The sequence below is a fragment of the Juglans microcarpa x Juglans regia genome, chromosome 2D (assembly GCF_004785595.1).
Source record: "Juglans microcarpa x Juglans regia isolate MS1-56 chromosome 2D, Jm3101_v1.0, whole genome shotgun sequence".
NCBI lineage: Eukaryota > Viridiplantae > Streptophyta > Magnoliopsida > Fagales > Juglandaceae > Juglans > Juglans microcarpa x Juglans regia.
This window is the reverse complement of record NC_054596.1, coordinates 38,050,595-38,075,428: the sequence shown is the minus strand read 5'-3', so window position 1 is coordinate 38,075,428 and position 24,834 is coordinate 38,050,595. Positions and strand designations below refer to the sequence as shown.

The window sequence follows — 24,834 nt, the reverse complement described above, 5'->3', positions numbered from 1 at the left end:
AAAAATTTAAAATTTTAAACTAATTTTTGTATTTTTTAAGTTTGAAAATTTTTTATTGACTAAGTAATATTAGATGTAAATGTTGAAAATTTGAAATTAAAAATTATTTGTAGTTGAGTGATATGGAAAGAAAATTATAAAATTTTTTAACATAAAATAAGATCAGATGAGATGTATTTCCCAAACAGCCCCTTAATTGCATTTGTTGTATGTACTTGATATTCACATTTACAATGACCGTCTTGCCATCTAATTATTCCATGGTTATTGGTCATCTAGAATTTTTAGAATGATGACATCATTATTATCTTTCTTGTTTTCAAATAGTATTAGAGAATTACGAAAGGGAACAAAATTTTCAAATTTTTTATTTACAATTAAAAAATAATAATTATCTATATCATTTATAATATATTTGACTTTGAGTAAATCCCAAAAAAAAAAAAAAAATGACACCTAATGTCAAAAAGAAATAATTGTTTTAATGATTATCCATCTGACAATTTCTTTTATCAAAGGAAAGAAAAAAACTAGTTTACCTCTTCATGCGTACCATTCTACTTGATCGCTTGAAAAAAAATTATTTATTTATTTAATAATTAAAAAAATAATTTTAAATGTATTAATATATTTTTTATTTTTTTAAAAATATTTAAATATATTAAAAAAATATGAATAGAAAAATTTTAAAAAAAACTAAAAAACAACGGTCAAGTAGAGATGACTCCAAGGACAACACTAATCCCACTAAGTAATTATGATTTTTTGTATCGATTTTTTTATTTAACATTTAAGGAAGTATTTTTAATGAATTTATATATTTTTTATAAAATATTTAAAGTGTTTAAAAATATGTTTAAAAAAAAGTAACTGTGCGGTGAGGATTCTAATTTAAAAAAATATTCACAATTTCGTGACACTTTACATTCTATATTCTTTTAAAATTTTAATTATTTTTTTTATTAAATATTTATTATATGAATAGTAAATACAAAATTTGAAATAATATTAAAAAAATAAACTCAAAAAAATTTTAAAAAAATATTAAAATATTTAAAATATTTAAAAAAATATAAAATATAAAGTGTGATAGAAATTGTGAAGTAAAACTCTTCTAATTTCTCACCCCCGTGGGTGTAGCAGGCTAGCAGCACCTTTTGTCAAAAGGTATGCTTAATTTTTTTAATCAACACTTCGAATTATAGTCAAAAGAGGATTAATTTTTCTGATTTCCAATGGATGGTCGAATTAATGGGTGCCAAACCCAAAAATATTGAAAAATAAACAAAAACAAATGTAGCGAAGTTATTCATGATCTCATATGTTATACATTACATTTATTTTTATTTTTAATTATTTTATTTTTTTAAAACTAATTAAGTTAGTTTATTCATCATTTATATCTCACAAATTTAGTAAAAATAAATAAAAATAAAAAATATATATATATATATGATATGTGAGAAAAAAATTAAATTATTTTTTAATAAAGTGTTATAATTATATTAAATAATTTAAAATAAATTATAAATAATTATAAAGTAGTTGCACCTGTGATTGCCTTTTCAAAACAAAAACACAACTCCAACTCCTGGACCAACTTTTCAGCACGAGTAGGTGTCCACATCGTCCTTGGTCTGCACGCCGGCCCTATTTTTACGCGTTGGAAATTTGAATCGGAAAAAGCGCCCACTAAACTTGACCGCACTTTTTGATTACTTGAAAAAAAAGAATTTAATATTTCGTTTTATTTAATAATTAAAAAAATAATTTTAAATATATTAATATATATATTTTTAAAAAAATATTAAAAAAATATAAATAAAAAAATAAAAAAAAATTTTACAAAAATAACTAACAGTATAAACGAGCAATACTATTCAAACAATAGAATAGCATCGCTCATTTAAATACAGTTTGATCGAGAAAGTATATCAACTTATATTATTTAATTTTTTTATTATAATTTTTTTATAAAATATAATAATAATTTAATTTTTAAAATTTTAATATAATAATAATATTAAAAAATAAGATTTTATTTTATTTTTAATTTTTATCTAAAATTATCTGATTTTACTATTCAAATGCGTCTTTTACGCAGAACTTATAATTTTTTTTAATTATAAAATAATTTATTGTGGTGTAGGTTTTGAATGTTAGTAACATCAATCACGTCACAAAGTCTCATCCAGAAACATTTTCAACTCAGACACGAAAAATCATCATCCAATTTTCTATTTTTAGAGGAAGTCTTGCGTGGGAAATTAAATAAAATTTCGTAATGAATGTTTAATTAATCTTAATTCTTAAAAAACATTTTGAGTGTCTGATATACGTATCATATATGTTAACTTTTGCTAAGCGGCTGCTGCAAGCTGTATTCTATCATCATTTTACATAATAACAATGTTATTATATCATCTCATTTTGATCATTTATATATTTAATTTTTTTATTTATTAATTAAAAAAATAATTATTAATATATTAATGTATTTAAAAAAATTAAATATACTAAAAATTGTAAAGAAAAAAAGAGAAAAAATAAATAAAATGTAAAATTTATACTAACGGATAAGTTCAACTATTAAAACTGGATGACATACTAACACTATCTTATTTTACAACTCTTTTATATGAAAGTTACTTTTAAAATAAAGATATTCTTATAATGTTTTAAATTAAAATAATTTAAAAAAATTAATTGTATATTTATCATTATTCAAGATTAAAAAAAAAGTTTTTTATATACATCTTTCACAAAAATAAAAAAATAAAAGTCAAAACAATTTTTATAAAACTAACGTCCGGTTTGTATTCGCAATTCATTTCAACTCATAATACTATTATTCATCAATTTTAATTCACAAATCTCATTACTATTCACAACCTATCTCACTATTATTCACAATCTATCTCAACTCATTCTAATTCATCTTCGAATCAAAACGACACCTAAAAATTCTTCTACTTTAAGAGAGCTCTATCAATTTTACAAATATCAAGAAAATATATCTGATTTTTTTCAAACACATTTTCAATGGATCTTGCTTGCCATTTGAGTGCTAACATCTCGAAGCAATACTTCCAAGAAGATTGCTATGAATGTTGAATTATAAACTCAAAGATGGAAATACTACTTCGTGCCCTCAAAATCGTAATTATAAAGTAAAATTATAATTCACTCTCTCAAATTATCATTTTTCTTAGTTGAATTTTCCTACACACAAATCAGTATGTTGACATACCATTTATGGTGAAATTCATTACAATTTTTTCAAAAAAAAAACACCAATAATCTTTTTAACATAATTGATGTGACAGATTTTCAAATTTTCACATAATGCGTAAAAAATGGGGCATGTAAACATATATTTTCTTTTTAATATGACTCCCAAACCATTAAAGTTGTCATCTTACCCGTAAGCTATCACTTCTTTTGTAATTCATCGTTTTATCTACTTCTCTAATATTTAATCGTTATATTAATTTATGTTATGCTATTTTTTTTTATCCATCTATCTAATCTTAACGACAGGCTGCAATATAATTTATTTCTTAAATTAAAGTAAAATGATACTTTTAATAATAAAAAAAATAGTAATGATATACACACAACACATTTTACAATATATTTCACAATACATGTTTAATTCACACATTTTACCAAAATGATACTTTTGGTAAAATGATAATACTTTTACAAGTTATTTTACAAAATAACATTCTTTTTAAAATATTATTGTGTAAAATATTATGAAAAATTACGTGTATTTATTATTAAAAAAAAATAGAAATCATGTTGGAAAAGGAGAAAGGATTTCATTTTTAATTCACACTAATTATAAAGTGTGGTAGATGATGCGGATAAGTGAACTTCCACAATACCTTTAAAATAAAAGAAATAAAGATGGATGCTATTCATCATTTTATACCATACATTCTACATATTTTAATATTATTTTTATTTTATTTTATTTTATTAAACTAATTGAGTTGTTATATTTATCATCTACACACCATATATTTATTATAAAAAAATAAAAAAAATATATATTATGTGATGTGTGAAGATGATAAATAAAATTATTCATAAATGAAAGAGAGATCCATACGTGCAACACAAAAATTTGTTTTCAACCCCCCCCCCCCCCCCCCAATCACTAATCAAAGTTAAAATGGTGCAATCACTCTTTAACGAATTATTTAACTTATGGATAATGCTACAGCTCCCGTTGGGCTTCCTATTGGCATTGGAGTGTAGAATTGTTTTACATGTGTCTTTTTTAAGTTATTTTTTATATAGATTTTTTAATATTTTTAAAAAATAAAATAAATTTAAAATATCATTAAAAATACACTTTCTTAATCAGAAAATAAAAAAATTAATTAAAAAATACTTTCTTAGTCACGAAGTAAAATAAAATACTTCATGATTAAGAAAATATTTTTTAATAATATTATGATTTTTTTTTATTTTTTTAAAATATTTAAAATTGTTAAAAGAAGTTATATAAAAATAAAACTTAAAAAAACACATAAAAATCCCCAGCGGGAGATAAAGCATTTTCCTTAACTTATATTGAGCGAATAAAATCAATGCGTGCCGTCTCCTTTAAAAATATATGAATTTTTTATTCAACCGTGATAGAAATTAATTTGAAAAAAAAAATAGAAAATCAAATATTACCATCTCGTTAGTGGGAATGATTTAGGATTCGACTAGATATTTAAGAATATTTATAATTTTATAAATAATAGTAAAATAATATGTAAATAATAGTAAAATGATTTAAATTAAAATATTTTATTGGATGTTGAGAAATGAAAGAAAAAAAAACTGTGAGGATATTAAAATGATTTGAATTAAAATATAAAAATTTTGTTTGAATATAATTTTTTTAATCTTATTTTATTTTTATATTTTGTTTAAAAGTTTAAAAAAGTTACAATGAATAGATAAAAAAGTTGAAGATTTAAAATTAAAAAATATTTTATATTTAAATGATACTTGGAAAGAAAACTACGAGAACTTTTAAGAATATTTGAGAATATTTAAATATCCAAATAAGCCCTTAATCTACGCAAGAATCCTATAAAATTAATTTTACATGTAAATGTGTGAGTTCGTTTTTATTTTTCACTAAATTTTTGGGTTAACATTTTCTTTAAAAATAATGCTAGATACAAGTCTCAAATAAACAAACTCCATACAAGTCATTTATAAAAAAGTAAAGCCCACTAATAAAGAATATATTTTTTTTACACATTTTTTAAGTAGTGTATACTTTTTTACAAAGATTTATATGGACATGTCTATTTGAAACTTATAGATATTATTTCTCTTTGCTTAAACTTGAGAATGATATTATTATTAAATTAATGTATAAAAATTTTGTAAAAATATTGTATAAACATAGCGATTTTCAAATTTTTAGGACAGATTTGGGACATGAGATAATATATAAAATTATTATCTAATCTCATTTTATCTCATCCCATTTTCTTCTCAAACATAATTCAAATACAAAATTTTCAAACTAATCATTACAACTTTTTCAAAAATTTAAATAAAAAATAAAAAACAATTCTATTTTTTTCAAATTTCAAATAATATTATAAAAATATATTCTTACAATATTTTAATTTTATAATATTTTTTATTTTATTTTTGATCTCTCATGTCTTAAAATTTAAAAAATACTCAACTTAAATTATCTTACTATTATTCATAAACTATTATAATATTATTTATAAAATTTTAATCTCATCTAACTCTTCAAAACGACCCTAATTCCTACATTTGCATGGTGCATTGAGAAGAAAGTATAAATTAAGGATAATGAGTATTAATTACTCTTCGTTATTATTTTCACAGCTGCAAACCAAACTTCAAAGAAGCGTATAACGTAGATGCGCATTTAAGCCATCGAAGAAAAAACGAAGACAAAAGAAAATAAAAATGCAATAATTAAACGTCTCCATCACAGATGCTCCTAAGTTCACAAAATCTCGAGATACCTGAACCTGCAAATTTTGCTCTGAAAACTGAAAAGCCTCCCATCCACAGAGTCAAAGATGGAAAAGAACGTGATTCAGCCACTGATTGCTGCTTCAATCTCGTTCTTAATCGCAATCAGAGCTTACAGAAGAAAATCCCTTGACCTTTCCGGGGCTCTTTCCGGCTTTCTTGTTATGTTTATTCACCTTGCCCTCGGATACCGGTCCGTTTCTGTTAATTTTTTCTATTGTTTGTTTAAACTCAGTTTGTTTGCTGGGAAAATGTGAGAAGATGAAGAAGAAGATGAGGGGTTGAACTATTTAATTAATTGTATTTTTTCTTTTAGGTATGGAGCTATGCTACTTGTGTTCTTCTTCACTTCCTCTAAGCTCACGAAGGTGGGCGAAGAGAAAAAGCGACGCGTCGATGCTGATTTCAAGGAAGGCGGACAAAGAAATTGGTAAATAACCTCTGTCGATTGATTTCGCGAAATTCAAGTAAAAATCTCTTCGCGAGCGTAATCTTGTATTGATTTGCATGGCCAAGAAATATAGGTGTGGTGGTTGAATCGGTCATAATCTCTGTTGCTCAGTATTTCAATTCGTAATCCGTTGGATGTATATCTGAGTTCGTGTATATAACTCGATGTTGCTTGAACTGTTGTCAAATGTCGATAATGCACGTATATGGCTCACAGATTGGCACATACTGGTATTTTCTTCCCAAAAAAAAAAAAAAAAGGAAATTTGTAAATTCCACGCTGTAAGTGCACCTTTGTGTTGGCTGTGCTATGATGTGAGTTTGACCGCTTATATTGTTATTGGGTCTATTGTTTATACCTTCTGATTGTGTATTTTGGAAACCTTTTTATAAAAAGTTTTTTGATGTGAGGTGAACCTGTACGTGGTAGTTTATGGATAGGATGTGCTACATGTAAGCTATTGCTCGCTAGATAAAATCATTGGCATCTCATATTTCGAATTGCTTGTACCTAATTATGTCGATTTGAAAAATGTATCCAAACACCAAGGGGCTGTTGAATGGACTTCAGAGCTTTTTGCAAACTGCATTTTTCTCTTTTCAGTTCCTCTACTATCATCAACACACAACAATGTGAAAGTAATGGGCCAGCATGCATCTCTGAAGCTTCTGCAATGGCAAAGTGCCAAATTGTTGATGCTCTTTTTAAAAGGCTGCTCCTCTGTTCCTTCTTTTCAGGATACAAGTTCTTAGCAATGCTAGCATTGCTATGGTTTTGGTTGTCATTACATGGAAATTGACAGGAGGGCAGGACAAGTGTTTGGACTCAAAAGATTCAACTCTTGTTACATCTCTCCTCGGTGGCATTATTGGTCACTATTGCTGCTGTAATGGAGACACTTGGTCTTCTGAACTTGGGGTACTGAGTGATGCACAACCTCGACTAATCACAACCTTTAAGGTGAATCTTGCTTCAAAAAATTATCTGCTTCTGTCAACTATAGTTGTAGCATTCTCAGCCCATTTCCTGTGTGCACAAACACGACTCGAGAACCTTTATGGTAGATGTTAGAAGCATTTACCTGCAATTGTCTGCTCTGGCTATCCAATAAGCATTTACGTGCAATTGTCTGCTCTGGCTATCCAATAACAAATGTAGCTATTGGAACTAAGAAGTAGCTTTGTCTGGTTTTGATCGTCCCTCATGCAACTTATGCTTTGATCTCATTCCTGCGCTCACAGTTTTTGGCTATATTGTGGGCTCCAGCATTACATACATGCTTCTTAAAAATTAAACTGTCTATGTCATGAAGTATACAGTTTTTCTCCACATCCACCACCTTTTTTTTTTTTTTTTTCTTTTTACAAGTGGGGTGGGGGTTTTGAACCTAGGTTTTCCGTTTGGAGAACCAGGTCATATGCCATCAGGTCATCAGGCTCTTGGCCACCACCCTTTTCATTCTGTAAAGAAAAGAAGGGAGAAATCTTCTTGTATTGCTCAACTCACTGAAATACTACACGTGTCTTTTATATACAGATAAAAAAGAGTGGGAAAATTAAAATTAAAATTATCTAATCTCTAATACGCCCCCCTCAAGCTGGAGCATGAATATCAATGATGCCCAGCTTGGACAACAAGGCAGTAAACAAAGGGAAACCAAGCGAGTTGAGTTCTTGAAGGGACATGAAAGGTATAGAGGAAACCATCTTGTATTTTGTCATGAACAAAATGGCAATTGATCTCTATGTGTTTAGTACGTTCGTGAAATACAGGGTTGGATGCGATGTGAATGGCAGCTTTGTTATCACAGTATAATGAAGCAGCAGTTGGAGGAACTTGTAAATCACAGAGCAAGGAGGAAATCCAAACCAGTTCACAAACTGTGGTGGCCATGGCATGGTACTCTGCCTTAGCAGAGGATCTTGAAACTATAGCCTGTTGTTTGGACTTCCAGGATACAAGAGAATTACCAAGAAAAATACAAAAACCAGTTATGGAACGTCTAGTATCATTACATCTAGCCCAAGCAAAATCTGTGACTGCACTCAAGTGAAGAGATGAAGTAGCAGGAAAGAAGAGGCCTTGACCTGGAGAGGATTTCAAGTATTGTAATACCCTATATGCAGCATGTAGATGAGGTTGGCGAGGGGAGTCCATAAATTGGCTAGGGGTATGGACAACAAATGTAATGTCTGGCATAGTTATGGTAAGGTACAATAATTGACCCACAAGTCTTCTATAAGCTTTAGCATCATCAAGAAGTATACCATCAGACCGAGACAATTTAACATTTTGCTCCATGGGAGTCTCGACTGGTTTACAACCCAAGTAACCTATATCTGATAAAATTTCCAAAGCATATTTTCTTTCTGAAAGAGATATGCCTTTGGAGCTGCATGCAACCTCAAGTCCCAAGAAGTATTTCAAGGAACCAAGATCTTTCAACTTGAACCTTTGATCAAAAAAAACTTTGAGAGTATTTACTGCCTCAATATCATTGCTTGCAATTAAGATATCGTCAACATAAACCAATAAGGCTATGAAGGATGAGCCTTGAGATTGAGTGAAGAGAGAATAATCAGCTTTAGATTGTGTAAAGCCATGCTCAATAACTACGGAAGAAAACTTAGCAAACCATTGGCGTGATGCTTGTTTCAATCCATACAAGGATTTATTGAGTCGACACACTCTATTATCTCCTTTGCCCCAAATCCTGGGGTAAAGACATATAAACTTCTTCTGTCAACTCACAATGTAAAAAAACATTATTCACGTCTAATTGGATGAGATGCCAACCTTTGATAGCTGCAATGGCTAGTAAGCACTTGACTGCAACCATTTTGGCAACATGTGAAAATGTATCAAAGTAGTCGATCCCTTCTTGTTGGGTAAAACCCTTAGCTACCAACCTAACCTTTTATCTTTCAAGAGTACCACCAAACCTATGTTTGATCTTATACACCCATTTGCATCCAATTGGGTGCTTATCAGGCGGGAGAGTGGTCAAGGTCTAGGTGTTATTGTTTTCTAAAGTAGTGATTTCATTTGCCATAACAGTCCTCCAATGGGGAAATTTTACAGCTTGGTGATAAAACTGAGGTTCAAAGGTCGAAGAAATAGCTAAGGCATATGCTTTGTAAGATGAAGACAACAGAGAATAAGAAAGAAATGAAGAGATAGGATATTGCTTACCTGATTCAGGACCAGTAAAAGGAATTGAGGATGAAGGAGGGCAAGCATTAGAAGAAGCCAAATAACATTGGTAATCTTGCAAATAACCAGGTGGCTTGTGTGCTCTAGATGATCTTCGACATGAAGTGGAAGGCAGTGAGATAGTGGGATCTTGAGTGGAAGTTAGAATGGATGAAGAAGGTGGTGAAATAGATTTAGAATAATCAGGAATAGGTTGAGGAAGGTCAATGGGTGAAAGAGTGTGAGCTGAAAGATTATCAATGTTATGAGACATTGATTGGAATAGAAATATTTGTTCGTGAAAAGTAACATAACCAAGGAAGATGCAACGAAGAGCTCTTGGAGCAAACTTTGATCTGTTATATGCTAGAGTAGACGCATAACAGAGAGAGCCAAAAACTTTCAAATGTTTGTATGAAGGTGGTTTGTTGAAGAGTAAGTCATAAGGAGTTTTATTGGATATGATAGGTGAAGGAGTTTTGTTTATGAGATAAACAGTAGTGAGGACAATCACTCCAAAAAATCAATGGAATGTTGGATTGAAAAAGAAGAGTACGAGCTACATTAAGAATGCGCTAATGCTTTCTTTCTACAACTGAGTTTTGCTGAGGGGTGGCTACACATGACAATTGATGGAGAAATCATTTGCTAGAGAAAAAACGATTCATAGCAAATTCATTTCCATGATCAAAATGAATGGTTTTTATTTTGGAAGCAAACTGATTTTCAACCATAGCAATAAAGTATTGCAGGTGACTCCGAGCATCAGATTTTGGTTTGAGTTAGTAAATCCAAGTGCTTCAAGAGTAATCATCTACCGTGGTTAAAAAGAAATGAAAACCTTCTATAGACTGAGGAGAAAAAGGTCCCAAAATGTCACAGTGAACAAGTTCAAAAGGAACAGAAGAATTATGTTCACTATTAGGAAAATGTAACCTCTTGTGTTTAGGAAGAGGGCAAACAACACAATGTTTAGAAGTATTATTGGAAACAATTGAAGCAAACTGAGGTAAAAGCTTCATGCGAGAAAATGATGGATGACCCAACCTTTTGTGCCAAATATCAACAGTATCACCACTAAAAGTATTGAAAGCAGAAGATATAGAAGAGACAGAAGACACATATGAGAGTGAAGGCCATGATCTGGTTGAAGCTACAACAAGTATAAACCTTCTTTAGCTTGTCCCCTCCCAATCGTCCTTCAATGTATGAGGTCTTGAATGAAGCAAGCATCATGAAGAAATATGAGACAGCTAGAAGAACTGGTCAGTTTGCTTACAGATAAGAGATTAAAAGTAAAGGAAGGGATGCATAGTACATTATGCAAGATAAGAGTAGGTGACAGAAATATGGAACCTATATGGGTGACAGGGGCAGAGGCTCCATTAGGGAGTTTGACAATGGTATTGTGAACGGGACGAGAAGAACTAAATAAGGATATTGAGTGGATCATATGATCCGTCGCACCAGTATCGATTATCCAGTCATGATCAGAAAATTTGGTAAGATTTAATTTGGTGGTGGAAAAAGCAGAATGTTTGAGAGAGATTTATCTGAGAGATGGTCAAAAGAAGAGGGAGAGATTATAGTTGCTGCTGGGGGTGTAGGAACATATGACTCTGAATTAAAAAGAGCCAGAAGTTGTTGTCACTGTGATTGAGATATAGGTAGATTTTGAGTGGAATCTGTGGAAGCAACTTGATGATCAGAAGGAGCCGAGGATCTTACTTTAGATCTTATTGCCAGTAGAAGGTTTACTAGAAGAATTGGAAGATAGAGCAGCAGATTGTATGGAAGGGATCAAGATAGATCCAATGTCACGCCGTATTTCTTCTTGAAGAACAAGGGAAAAAACCTTGTTAGTTGGAGGAAGAGATTCAAGAAGTAAAATCTGAACTCGAATATGGGAATAAGAATCATTCAGCCCCATCGGAAAACGCATCACATAATCTTGTTGATGTAGATCAAGCAGTGAACGTAATCCTCCACAGAAACATGTAGGTATTGGCCTGTAATTGAGTAATTCATCCCATAATCCTTTCATCTGTGTGAAATAGGCACTAACTGTAAGATTATCTTGCGTAAGAGAGGCAACTGCTTTCTTTAGCTGGAAAATTCGAGGTCCGTTGCCTTGAGAGAGTCATTCCTTGAGATCGGACCACATTTCCATGGCAGAATCGACATAAATCACACTTGCTGCGATTTCTTTGGAAAGGGAGTTTAAGAGCCAAGAAAGAACCATATTGTTGCATCTGATCCAGGAATGAAACAGAGGAGAAGAATTTGAAGGCTGCGAGATGGATCCATCCACAAAGCCAATCTTATTTTTTGCTGTCAATGCCATCAACATGGAACAGCGCCAGGTGTGGTAATTATCGCTGGTGAGGACGTGAGTAACCAGTAAGGCGCTGGGACTGTCACCATGATGAAGGTAATAAGGACTTGATGCATCTTCAGGAGGAAGATGAGTATCAAAGGAAACAGATGAGGAACTCATGTTTTTGGCGTGCGGAGAGAGAAAACAACTGATACCATGTAAAGAAAGGAAGGGAAAAATCTTCTTGTATTGCTCAACTCACTGAATATTACATGTGTCTTTTATATACAGATAAAAAAGAGCGGAAAAATTAAAATTAAAATTATCTAAATTCTAATACATTCACCCATTCTTTGTACTTTTTATTTATCAACATAGAGTTTATCTGTTGTTTCTTCGTTGAAGCTCATCTGACATCTCAATTTAGAAACCTCTGATGAAAATAGTTTCTATTGTATAAGCAGAAGTGGGCGCCTTTTCTGGTTTTTACATTTTTAATTATCATGCAAACTTAAGGAAATTGACTAGCTTTATAGACATAAGGGAGATTATGGTTGTAAATTCTGTCCTTATTTGTTGTCAGCCCGTTCGGAAGGGTACAAATGGTGGTGTGACACTAGCAGGACTCTTGGCAGCGGCAGCTGCTGGCAGTGTCATAGGACTAACTTTTGTTGTCTTTGGGTTTTTCACAACAAAATGCGCATATGATGTAGCCGTAAAGCAGCTATTGGTAATACCTCTTTCTGCTCTGGCAGGAGTATGTGGAAGTCTCATAGATTCTCTTTTGGGAGCAACACTGCAATTCAGTGGATTCTGCACTGTTCGTAATAAGGTACATTAAGACATTTTGCCCTCATTTTATCACCAGCAGTGTCTTTCTTCTGGTATTTGGCATAATTGCAACACATCCATTTATGACCTAATCAGGTAATTCTTTGGGTATATTAAACCTGTTTTGAACATTTTCTTATCGTGAATCACAGGTTGTTGGAAAACCAGGACCAACTGTGAAAAGGATTTCAGGTATTAGCATTCTTGACAATAATGCTGTGAATCTTGTGTCGATATTGCTGACCACACTGCTGACTTCCATCGCCTGTGTGTACATCTTTTAAAACCATCGGTTTGTACCGATGATTTTGTCATCTGTATGAGTTCGCACAGTTCAGAAAGTGCAGTTCATAGTTGATAGATGCAACAACTGTACCATGTTGTATTGTTTGAAACCTAGAGTCCGTTGCTAATCTTGGGAGGAATAAAGCAATAAACATTTAACCCCATAAATCCAAAATATGGATGGGTTAATGGTCTCTGGATTTTGCTAGTCTTACACATTAGCATGAAAATTTAAATAGTTAAATTGGTCTTTTTTTTATTAAGAGAAATGATATTTGTGGATATGCAAGTCTAACACACTCCCTTTGAAAAAATTAGATAAATCTGTGATTCACTTAAAAAAATTATTTTTTTTAATAGTCAACTCTACTTTTATTCAAAGTTAGTACCAAGGACTTGTACATGTATTTAACATTACACTTTTTATTAGAATAGAAGTTTTTAACTAAATTTTTTAATAAATAATATTAATGAAACTTTTAAAATAAATAATAATTTAAATTTTATGCTGGACTAGGCTGCATTTGTATGTTGAAATGAGTTGAGTTGATAAAATATTGTTAGAATATTATTTTTTAATATTATTATTATTTTAGAATTTAAAAAAATTGAATTATTTATTATATTTTGTGTTGAAATTTAAAAAGTTATAATAGTAAGTTGAAATGAGTTGAGATGTATTTAGATCCTACCTTATTCTAAAACTTAGCCTTACTTTTAACGAAGAGATTTTGTTAGGATTTTGTGTTGCATATTGATGTAGACAATCCTCTCTATCTTCTTCGTCTCTCTAAAATTTTCTAGTCTCATATGATCGATCACCCTGTCAGTGTTTTCTATCACGTCTAGCGAACTTTCTTAAGACCATGCATCATCTATCAGTAGCATCTACCTCCAATGTCTTGGCATGAAAATCATGAGTTCTGACAACCTACATCCCTACACGTGGCATCACCACCAATCATAATCAACAGCCTCCCTTTCTAGTCACAAATATCACCAACCTTTTCTAATTTTGACAATCTATCATGTCTACCACAAACATTTTTCAAGCTTTTTAGTGCACTGCTACAGCTGAAATTGTTTTTGTAGAGAACATTTTCATCTTTTCTCTAATTTGATAAGTCATTTTTTACACATTGCTAAAGGAATTTTATTAATGCAAATAATCTTAAAAGTTATTAAATTAGTTTTCTATTATTTCTAGAGCAGATTAATATTTATAAATATAGTGCTAGTTCATGGGTTTTAATGCAACCCAATAGTACTGGAAATATATATATATATATATTCTTTTCTATATTATTATCATTTTCAATCATCAACCAAATATTAAGAAATCAGTAATTATTCTAGAAAAATATTTTTAGTTTTCATGGTTTACATAGAAAGAAATGCATGCAGCCTTAGGGCAAGTATTAATTAATACGAGGATTGTATGCTAATTTTCAAATAAGAGTTTTTATGTTCTATATTTTTGGTAGCAGACTTTCTCAAATTTCTCCAATGGAGGCCTTTCAATTGTTTTTTTTAAATATTTTTAAAATTGGTGATTGACTATCAACCAATCCAAGTGGACCTGTTGGGTTGAATGGCTTAAACCCGTGGCCAGTCGATTGTCAAAAGCGACTCCCCACAGCTATTGGTTTAAGCCATCAGGAAAGGCTACTACTTGAAAACTGCCTTAATTAAGGGCTCAATATTAATTGCTAAGCCATGGCCAAAATTCCTAATTTGGACTCAGCAATATTATTAATCATCAATCTATATATCAAAATCCAATTTTTTAAAGAAAATATCGTTTGTACAATCCATGACTATATCTAACATTACTCAAAATAAAATTATATATTTTTTAAATAAAACCGCTTAATTAGTGGAATTAATTGTCTGAAAATAACTTTATTAATGGGGAGGTCCAGATAATTACATCATCATCAACATCAAGCTCTACCAAGTCAATGAGCACATAAGCTTATACGACCCTCTTCAAGCTTTCTTCTGTTTTGCCGGCTGGGATGAGGTCGGGAAGAGAAGCCGGAAAATCCAAGCTGCCAATATTGCTCCAATGAAGGGGCAGATCCAATAGACATAGAAATGTTCCCAAGTATTATGCAATTTGTCTACATACGCCCAACCAAAAGCAAAGGTCGGATTCATGGAAGGTCCTGTGTAATTAGTACCCACAAAGATTAACGATACAGTTACCACGGCAAGGAACCACGCCTTCATTATCAGGCTTCGGGGACCCCTGAGGATAATCAAAAGGACAGCAAAACTAATAAGGAAGGTCAGGAATCCCTCGGCAATGGCTCCAGAATGCAAGTCAACTTTGAGAGAAGGCCCGCCTAGAATGTGCTTGTACTGCTTTGGCATAACCTCCATGATTGCCAGAGTGCCGCCCACAGCACCGGCTGCCTGAGCAGGGAAGCGTAGAGCCATAGAGAAGAGGGTGTCGGAACCGAGTCCGGCAGCGTAAAATGAGGCGTTGCCGGTGGGGTTGAAGCTAGCCCCACCCAGCAGGGCATCGCCGATCAATGTGAAGACAAAGTTTAGAACAAAGAAAAGCAGGGTAGTGATGAAGAGAGAAGGAAAGAGCAGTCCTTGAACCCCGAGTGCAGTGGCTATTACACTATTCAGTGCTCCCAGAGAGGATGCGCAGAACACCCACATGAATGTCAGCACTGCGTCTCCGATTGCTGCTTTTATGGCACCCATTTTTGGATCTAAATATCTATGATCATGTCAAAATTCAAACCACGATTTTAGGATAACAAATAATAACAAGAATTCATACGTCGATCGTGTTTTATAAGAATAAATTTATAAATTGAAATTATAATATATTTTTTTATATCATATCAAACCATATTATTTTGATTTTTTTTTTCAAAATCAAGTATTTCTAATTCTAATACAGGCATGATCTTCATTCGATCGAGATGCTATAAATATTTTTAATTAATTAATTTGAGGATTGGGGAAATTGGAACGAAACTAGATAATTGAGAAAATCTTACTAAACAAAAATAACAAATTAAAGAAAAATGATATGAATATGTGTACGAATTACCAAGTGCAAGCAAAAGAAGCCTCTCTATCTCTTCATGGAGTCTACGAACGTGATGATCATAACCCGGTGGCGCAGATATATTCTTCCTTCCTGATCTCTCTTTCTCGCGGAAAGAAATTTTTCCAAAATTCCAAGAACACAAACGTCGCAGTAGTAGCAGGAAATGAAGGGTAGAGGTGAACAAGTAATAAAGAAGCAGCAGGCAGATCGAGATGGAAACCTAGCAGGCAGGCCTGTTTAATAGGTTTGATCTATTCTCAAAAAAATACTGGCTGCTGGATGGGATGGCTCCTCATTTCATGATTATCTTATTATTATATATACGTGACGTGTGTGCATATGTTTCCTATATATATATATATATATATATATATATATATTATCTGGAGAAATAAACTGTCCTGATCTTTTTTTTTTGTTATCCTTGAATATCTCGTTTTTGACTTTTTCTTTCATTATCTCTTAAAATCTGGTTCAGAATTTAAAATATTGGGAAAGCCGAAAATATACGAAATGCATGGACTATGTGATATTATATATTTATGATTATTGTGTTGATTTTCATTAATAACTCCATAAATATTATAGGAAAGTCTTGCTAACTATGCTTTTAAGAAAAGTGGATAAATCTAGAATTTATATAAAAAATTAATTTTTTTAATGGTAAATTCTATTTTTTTAAAGAAAATATGCAGAATTTACACACCTCATAACTATATCTAGTATTACTCTTGTTGATATCTTTTCCAATCTAAACAATAAAATCATGATTTTGTGTATCTCATGGTTGGGTTTGAAATTTAAATTGGGAGAATTTTTGTCCGAAATAGTTAGCATTATTGCTAAAAATGGCTTTTTTCCTTCATTTCGACTCTTAGGAGACTCACGTGAAATAACTGGCAATGGATACTACCAATAGCTGAAATTTAATTTTTGTCTAAAATACTATTATTTCTGACAAATGATAGTCATTGGAATTATAGAGTTTTCGTAAGAAATATGTCACACACGTGTAGCTTGCTCTTGAGAAAATTTTATTGTGGTGAAAAATGTTACCGAAAATGCACATTTCAAACAATAAATAGCGCATGAAATTCTTTTTCCCCGCATGAAAAAAGTATTTCTAACAATTTGTTCTCATCGAAAATAGTCTTTTACAAAAAAAAAAAAAAAATACTAACAAAATAGTATCATAAGCTCACAACCTTGTACCTAAAATATATAAAAGAATGTGAACAATATATTACAAAAAAGAAAATATTGGAATACAAATAATAATTTCAAAATAGTTTTAAAAGAAAGGGAAAAAAAAAAATTAGCACAAGTACTAAACACCATAATCATGTTTTTTAACTTCACTATAACTCTATTTAATCCCAAAACTTCAACACAATCCATCTCTATTCAAACTTCATATATTAATATCAAACATCTCAATACAATACATTTACGTAGCATTTAACAAAGTCAAACATAATTATATAATTACAAATCATTTCTAAGCTCATTAGACAAATACTAATGTAATTAAGGAGTAAATATTGAATCTGTCCATTACATTCTGACACGATACAAATATTAAATTAGTCTTGAAACTAGGCCTGTGTACATGGGTTGACGAACCGATTGGTCCGACAATATAACGGGTCATTACAAAGTCAGTTTGCAACCCGCCTAGTGCCAGGTTTTCTTCAGGTGTTAATTCCACCGACTCTGTAAATTTGGTCTTATTTCTCTAAGTTTCGAACCCTAGCCTCAAAGTAAGAAGTTCGAAACTTTTTTTGCAGCAATTTGGAAACCCCGTTCCTTTGAAGTGACCAGTAATGACAGCAGAGCCCTCAATCCTTTTTAGAAAGCTCGAGTCACAGGATTTATTCCTGATATTTGCATCAGATGGCCTCTGGGAACAGTTGAGTGATGAAGTAGCAGTAGACATTGTTTTCAAAAACCCAAGAGCAGTGAGTTCCCATATCGTCTCCGTCTCCGTCTCTCTCTGTCTCTCCTCTCTCCCCCACTCTTTTTCAACATATAGTTCTTTTTTTCCCCAACTGTAATCGACAGCTACTCTTGGGGTTTGACCACGTGTGATTCAGACAAATGTATCAAAGTTCCTGCAGAATCTTTTTTTCTTCCCACAGCAATGTATCAGCTACTCAAGATTCACTGAAAACCCAACACAAATTCGGATTCCCAAAACTCAGAAACTCGAAAAAAAGGGGACTAAAACCCAAATGGGATTTCTCTTAGAATTGTCAAAACCCCGTGGTAAAAACTAGCCAGCACTATAAAGAAGCTGCTCTTCGTTTTCTTCATGTGAAGTCTCGTCTGCACCAACTTCTGGCACCAAAGGAAAGGTTTCCTGCAGGTTGATCTTCTTCAGATTGAGGTAAGCATTATGGGTCTGGTTGTAATGGAAAGTGTAGAAGAAAGTAGATATGGAAATCGAACGTTTGGGCATTCGAAACCGTCTGTTCCGACCCTACCAGAATGTGTCAGGTCGGACCGGGTCAGTTTCGACCTGGTTTGTGTGCAGGTCGGGTCAGGTCGGCCTTAAATGTGTCTCAGACGGGCCAGGTTGCAGGCTTACTTGAAACTCGTGAACATACTATTACTAAATCCATAGTCCACTTAAACTCGAGCCAGCCAAAACATAAGGCTGCACATAATCAAAAACAGAACATATGTTTTCAAGCCACCAAGTTTGCTGGAGGTGGGTGACAGTGCAGAATCTACGTGGAAGGAAGAGGAGATCTAAATCAATTCAAAACTCCACAGCCCACATAGACAAAATAAATAAAGCATCATATTCCACTGATACAACCTCAAATTTTAGGATAGAATAAAAACATATAAATTAAAACCAGTAGAGAGACAGAGAAACATAAAGAGAGATAGAGACCCACATAAAACAGATTCAATTATATCTGATCTGGGAAATTAATATTTTACCTAAGATCTTTGTCATAAAAGCAGAGCACCTAAGATCAATTACTCCACTAGCAACCAAATGCAAGGCATTGTTCAATTAACTAAACGAATCAGAAATTAACATGACCAATTTTATCCATAGTGATTAAATAATATATAAGTAAGAATGGAGGAAGTACCTACGTCTGTAACAACACTGGAAACATAGCACCAATACGTACACAGTGTGCAGTAATTGGTACTTCCACAAATTAAATGGCCAGATTGAGCCTTCCACTCGCCAGGAATGATGCCTTGCAACAGTAATGAGAGACTTATTGTGATAAAATACTGGTGGCCGGAAATAATTTTTGCAAAAAAAGTAAAAATTAGTATTAATTTCAAAAATAAAAATTTGAAAATGTTAGTATTAATTTTTTGCGACAAAAATTACATAGCCGCAAAAGCATTTGTCGCAAAAAGTAATTATTTACTACCAAATAAAAGTTCTGTAAAAAAATTTTGTCTCAAAAACTGCTATTTAATGTAGTGTGCATTCTCATAGTGAGGAAATATGCTTATTTTAAATCTTACATTACATTAAAACTGACGTATCATGTACAGTGGTGTAGCAAATATCTATTACTAGATATAAAAGTGGAGTCATATAACTCTGACATGACATTTTACTTATTAAATTTGAAATGTTATGTTTATAAAACAATAAATCTTTTAAAAGCAATGTTTTATTATGAATCGTTGTAATTTTTAAGTTTCATTTCATTTCTTACATATAAATATAAAAACCGACTCAAGACTCTACCCAAAAGCACAAATTCAATTTTTATATTATTTTGTTTTTTAAGCAGTCATGATATGACTCTAATGTGACATTCTACCCATTAAATTTGAAGTGTTATATTTATGAAGCGGTAATCCTTTTAAAAACAATGTTTCGTTATGAACTACTGTAACTTTTAAGTTTCATTTATTTTCTTACATATAAAAATATAAACCGATTCAAGTCTCCAACCAAAAGTACTATTTCAACATTTATATTGTTTTGTCAAATAAATTGCTCTATTAACTGTTTCAAATTTCTCTACTATAAAACTCAATCTCTCTCTTAATCTCTCTTCCTCATACATAACAATCTGCGTATTGTGCGGATTATAGGCTCGTTTTGATCATTTAATGGGTGTAAAATTTTAACTAAAATAAATACTTAAAAAATTGAAATTAAGTTATCAATTTTAAAAAAACCCACCAAACATTTAACTTATTTTTCTTAAACAAGCAAATAATCAAAAGGAAAAAAAAAAGATAGTCACGGACTCCACTATAAAAAACCAAACCAACTAAATTATAGCAAACAATCTTATTTAAACTATGTTGAGGGGTTTTCAGATAAGTCAAAACGATTTGGTGTGGGATTTCTAGGATTTTTTTTTTTCAGTTTTGGAAGTTATGATTCCCTTTAATTTTCATGTTTTGAGATATCGATGCTACTTTTAAGTAAATATACTTAATTTTGTTTTATTGAAGAACATAATTTTTTTGTACTGTTTGAATTATGAAATGAATTTATAATCGATCCCATAATAATTTTTGGACTAAATTATAAAAACAAAAAAGGGTTCAAGGGTTCTCTTGTCATATTAATTTTCAAGTGGGTGCTACAAGTAAAAGAATTCATAATTTTGTAAAATCTTTCATATACATTTTTTTTTCTTCTGTTGTAAATTTCATTTGCACCCACTTCAATGTATGACTTTATTATTGATAGCATGAAGTCACTTCAATTTATAAGTTTTATCGTTATAATTTTTATAATAAAACTTTACATGTTTACAAACAAGCAATGATTAAAGTGTCAAGTGCAAATTTTTTTTTTCCGTCTATTAACTTTTAATCGTAGTAAAAGTTATTACTAATTATTAGTTGCGAAGTAATAATTAAAATTATTAATTATTACTTCGGTATGACTTTGTTTTGAAAAAAGAGAGAAGAAAAACGTGGCATGTACTGTGAAGAGGTCATGACCCAAATTTGGTTCGGTTCCTTATCTTGTATGCAAAATTTTATGTATCAGTCACTATTTATTATTCTATATTTTATATTTTATAAAAAATATTCTTATATTTTATGAAAAAAAAAAGTTATAGTGTGAGGTGTGAAAGTGAATAGTGACTGATGCGTAAAATTCATTTATCCTGTATACAAGTAAGTTTTGCTATATAAATCGGTGTCACATTTGCATGTTGTTTAGATAGTTAGTTGAGATGAAAGTTTAAAGTTGAATAAAATATTATTATAATATTATTTTTAATATTATTTTTATTTTGAGATTTGAAAAAGTTAAATTGTTTATTATATTTCGTGTGAGAATTTGAAAAAGTTATAAAAATGAAATAAAATGAGATGTTTGAGATAAGATGAGATGAAACAATTCTTGTATCCAAATGAGGCCAATGACACCTATTACAATTTAAAAAAAAATCAAATTACTAATTATTTTTCTACTCATAATTTTTTTTTATAAGTAATTATTTTTCTACTCATATAAAAGACTTCCACATTATAGGTGTGTTGGGTATGCTAAAAATGATACTTGCAAATAAAATTTTTCTTTGAAAAACTCTATTCTCAAGCCGGTGTAGATATTTACATGGCATAATTTAATTTGGAATAGGAGTTTTCTTGGGTTTCCTAAATCTGTGAAAGCACTGAGGGGTTTCCTTAGGTTGACTTGTTATTATACGAAGTTTATCAGAAATTATGGTATCATAGCTGCTCCACTAATAGGTTTGCTAAAGAAGGAAGCTTTTAAGTGGTCTGATGAAGCAACCAGGGCATTTGATCAACTTAAAGAGGCTGTAACACAACCTCTTGTCTTATCATTACCTGCTTTTTCTCAAACATTTATAATTGAATGTGATGTGTGTGCTAGTGGTGTAGGGGCTATTTTGATGCAAGCACAAATATCCTTCGCTTTTTTAAGTCAACTCTTGAAAGGGAAAAATCTACAATTTTGAACCTACGAGAAAGAGTTTTTGGCATTGGCCTTGGTAGTAAAGAAGTGGATGCCTTATTTGCTTGGAGGTTCTTTTATTGTTAAAACTGATCGCCAGAGCCTAAAGTACTTGTTGGAACAAATAATTGGCACACATGTTCAACAGAAGTGGTTGTCCAAGTTGTTGGGTTATAACTTTTCTGTGGAGTACAAGAAATAAGTGGAGAACAATGTGGCAGGTGCCTTGTCTAGAAGAGGGGAAGATGAAAGTGATAAAACCTTATTAGCCATCACTGTACCAAATCCTACTTGGTTAGAGGAGATAAAAAGAGCCTATGCTGAAAATCAAGTAGTTCATCAACAATTTGCTATTTCGTAGCAAAATCCTTTAATAAGCACAAAATTTTCTTTAAAAGGAGGTGTATTGTTCAAAAAAGGGAGGATTTATATTCCTGACCATATAGAGTTGAAAGTCAAGATATTACATTTTATACATGCAAGTCCTAGTGCAGGTCACTCAGGATTCCATAAGTCTTTACATCGAGTAGGGTTTGACTTCTATTAGCCTAGAATGAAAGCTGAAATCAAAAGGTTTATAAAGTAGTGTGAAGTTTGTTAGAAGAACAAAGTTTAAAATGTACATCCAGTTAGGTTACTTTAGCCTTTACCAATTCCTCAACAAGTCTGGATAGATATTTCCATGAACTTTGTGGACGGCTTACCTGTATCTAAGGGCTATTTAGTCATTATGGTGGTTATTGATAGGCTGTCAAAATATGCTAATTTTTTTCCCTTGAAGCATCCTTTTACAACAGCTAAAGTGGCTTCCTTATTTTTAGACAATATTTTTTGGCTACATGATATGCCTAAAAACATTGTATCAGATCAAGGCTTTACCTTCACCAGCTCATTTTGCAAGGAATTCTTTAAACTGCAAGGGGTGAGTTTGTCTTATTCCTCAGCCTACCATCCTCAAAGTAATGGCCAAATTGACGTTGTAAACAAGTGTTTGGAGCACTTTCTAATGTGTTTTTCTGGTGATAAGTCAAGGCATTAGTTTGAATGGTTGCCCTTGGCTAAATGGTGGTATAGTACTAGCTTTCATGCCTTTACTAAGCTCACACCATATGAGTCAGTTTATGGAGTACCTCCCACCAGATTACAGGCATACATTCTAGGGCTCTCACCTAATCAAGCTCTGGAAGATTTACTGAAAACCAGAGAGTAGATAATGGATAAATTGAAGATAAATTTAGTACTAGCACAAGAAAGAATGAAGTTTCAGGGTATGTAATGGTCATTGAAGATATGAGCATTGGTGGATTACAAGGTAGGCGTGGGAAGAGTAGAAGAGGTAGTTGAATTATGGACGGGAAGAAATAAAAGGAAAGTGGCAATTTAGTTCATTAGAGTTGTTGTAATACGGTGTCGTATGTTTTAAATTGTACGTTGTCGTTTTGGGTTTAGTTTTAATTGAAATGTAAGCAAATAAGTAGAACATTGTCGTTTAGTTTAGTCGAATAAGTGAAGTCGTGGTATTTTGATGTAATCTTGGTATAAAACAATGTCGTATGAAGGATGAAGAAGTTATAAATACAGAAAAGAAGAAGAAGAAAGCAATGAGAAATATTCAGTTCATACACTTCTCTCTCTCTGTAATCTCTCTCTCTCTCTACTTCTTGGAACTTTCTAGAATACAGTTAGCAAGGGTCCATTACATGTGGATGGTGTGTAGTGTAAAGGTCTTAGAATAGAATTATTCTTTTAAAATTTGCATCTTACAATTTAAATGACGTGGATGATATGCTTTACATACCGGTTTGATAATAGAATAACTCTCTCTTTTAGTTATACATAGAACAATATCGACATGTAAGACTTGCGAGTAAAGGATTTAATCAATAGAATCAAATTTTAAAATTTATCTTTCAAATCAAATTATGTCATATAAGCATTTACTATGTATGCTTTACATATCGACTTGAGAAAAATACAATTTTCTAATTGGGGAAGGTTATTGGGGGATATTTAGACTGAAAATTTTAAGTAAGGAAAAAGTCCTCTTAAGTTGGTGTGAATTTATTCATGTTTGTGTAGAGTTTCCGAGAGTATTTAAATGTTGTAGGCTCACCTGTGTATCTCTCTATTTTATTTGAGAATTTCAAATTCAAATAATATGTATCTTTATCTACTTATAAATTATTGTTGAGTTTTAAAAATAGATTATGTGCTTGTATAATTTTTTTTTGAAGGGAAATTGTCATCATTTATTCATCAGAGAAACTTATATCCATGACCGGATACATTCTTGGATGTTTCCATATCAAACACGATATCATAAATAAAAATAATGCATTTAGAATTCCACTAGTACATTATTTCCTTTTGTGATTAGTCTAGTTTTCACTATTGCTAATACTCTCTACAGACAAATTTTCAAGAGACAACACTCTCTGCCTAAACAGAGACTCAACATCATCATTCATAGAAAGAGATGACTCAACCTCTACATACAAACGTTTGAGAGACGAACTTTTTTTTTAATTAACAATAGGAAAACCAAAAAGGAAAACAGTAAGATAGATGCGAAAAAGAACGAATTACAGTTTGAACCAATTTTGGTAGACTTCGAAATCTGTGATGGCCCGTGAAGGCAATACACTTGTCTCTTTTCAGTTACAAATGTTATATCTGAAATGTCTATTGGTGGCGAGTTCGGTGATCGGGTGCGT

General features: G+C 31.5%; 2 protein-coding genes and 1 long non-coding RNA gene across 4 annotated transcripts; 2 read left to right on the top strand and 1 right to left on the bottom strand.

Moving 5' to 3' along the window:
• Positions 1–5,868: 5,868 nt before the first annotated feature.
• On the top strand, positions 5,869–13,310 carry LOC121250556 (protein PGR). Its single transcript, XM_041149693.1, has 5 exons — positions 5,869–6,226; positions 6,350–6,463; positions 7,222–7,444; positions 12,577–12,825; positions 12,977–13,310. Exons 1-5 carry the CDS (start codon positions 6,081–6,083, stop codon positions 13,106–13,108), a joined length of 864 nt encoding a protein of 287 aa, XP_041005627.1. The 5' UTR covers positions 5,869–6,080; the 3' UTR covers positions 13,109–13,310.
• LOC121250557 lies at positions 7,898–8,653 on the top strand. The gene is made up of 2 exons (XR_005937808.1): positions 7,898–8,174; positions 8,257–8,653. It is a non-coding gene; the product is annotated as an uncharacterized LOC121250557 (long non-coding RNA).
• A 1,685-nt stretch (positions 13,311–14,995) lies between the features above and the next one.
• Positions 14,996–16,477, bottom strand: LOC121250765 (aquaporin SIP1-2-like). 2 transcript variants are annotated; one of them, XM_041149969.1, is made up of 2 exons: positions 16,183–16,477; positions 14,996–15,835 (listed from the first exon to the last, which is right to left on the bottom strand). In XM_041149969.1, exon 2 carries the CDS (start codon positions 15,825–15,827, stop codon positions 15,099–15,101), a length of 729 nt encoding a protein of 242 aa, XP_041005903.1. In that variant the 5' UTR covers positions 15,828–15,835; positions 16,183–16,477; the 3' UTR covers positions 14,996–15,098. The 2 variants fall into 2 exon arrangements, with proteins under 2 accessions (XP_041005903.1, XP_041005902.1); XM_041149968.1 differs by having other exon boundaries at positions 14,996–15,843; positions 16,183–16,476.
• Between the last annotated feature and the right edge of the window lie 8,357 nt (positions 16,478–24,834).

What these genes read in the sequence shown, in the direction of transcription:
- LOC121250556 (XM_041149693.1), top strand. Translation starts at nt 6,081, where the DNA reads ATGGAAAAGAACGTGATTCAGCCACTGATTGCTGCTTCAATCTCGTTC. An exon ending in CACCTTGCCCTCGGATACCG is followed by an intron (nt 6,227 to 6,349) that starts GTCCGTTTCTGT and finishes TTTTTCTTTTAG; the next exon opens with GTATGGAGCTATGCTACTTG. An exon ending in GACTAATCACAACCTTTAAG is followed by an intron (nt 7,445 to 12,576) that starts GTGAATCTTGCT and finishes ATTTGTTGTCAG; the next exon opens with CCCGTTCGGAAGGGTACAAA.
- LOC121250765 (XM_041149969.1), bottom strand. Translation starts at nt 15,827, where the DNA reads ATGGGTGCCATAAAAGCAGCAATCGGAGACGCAGTGCTGACATTCATG.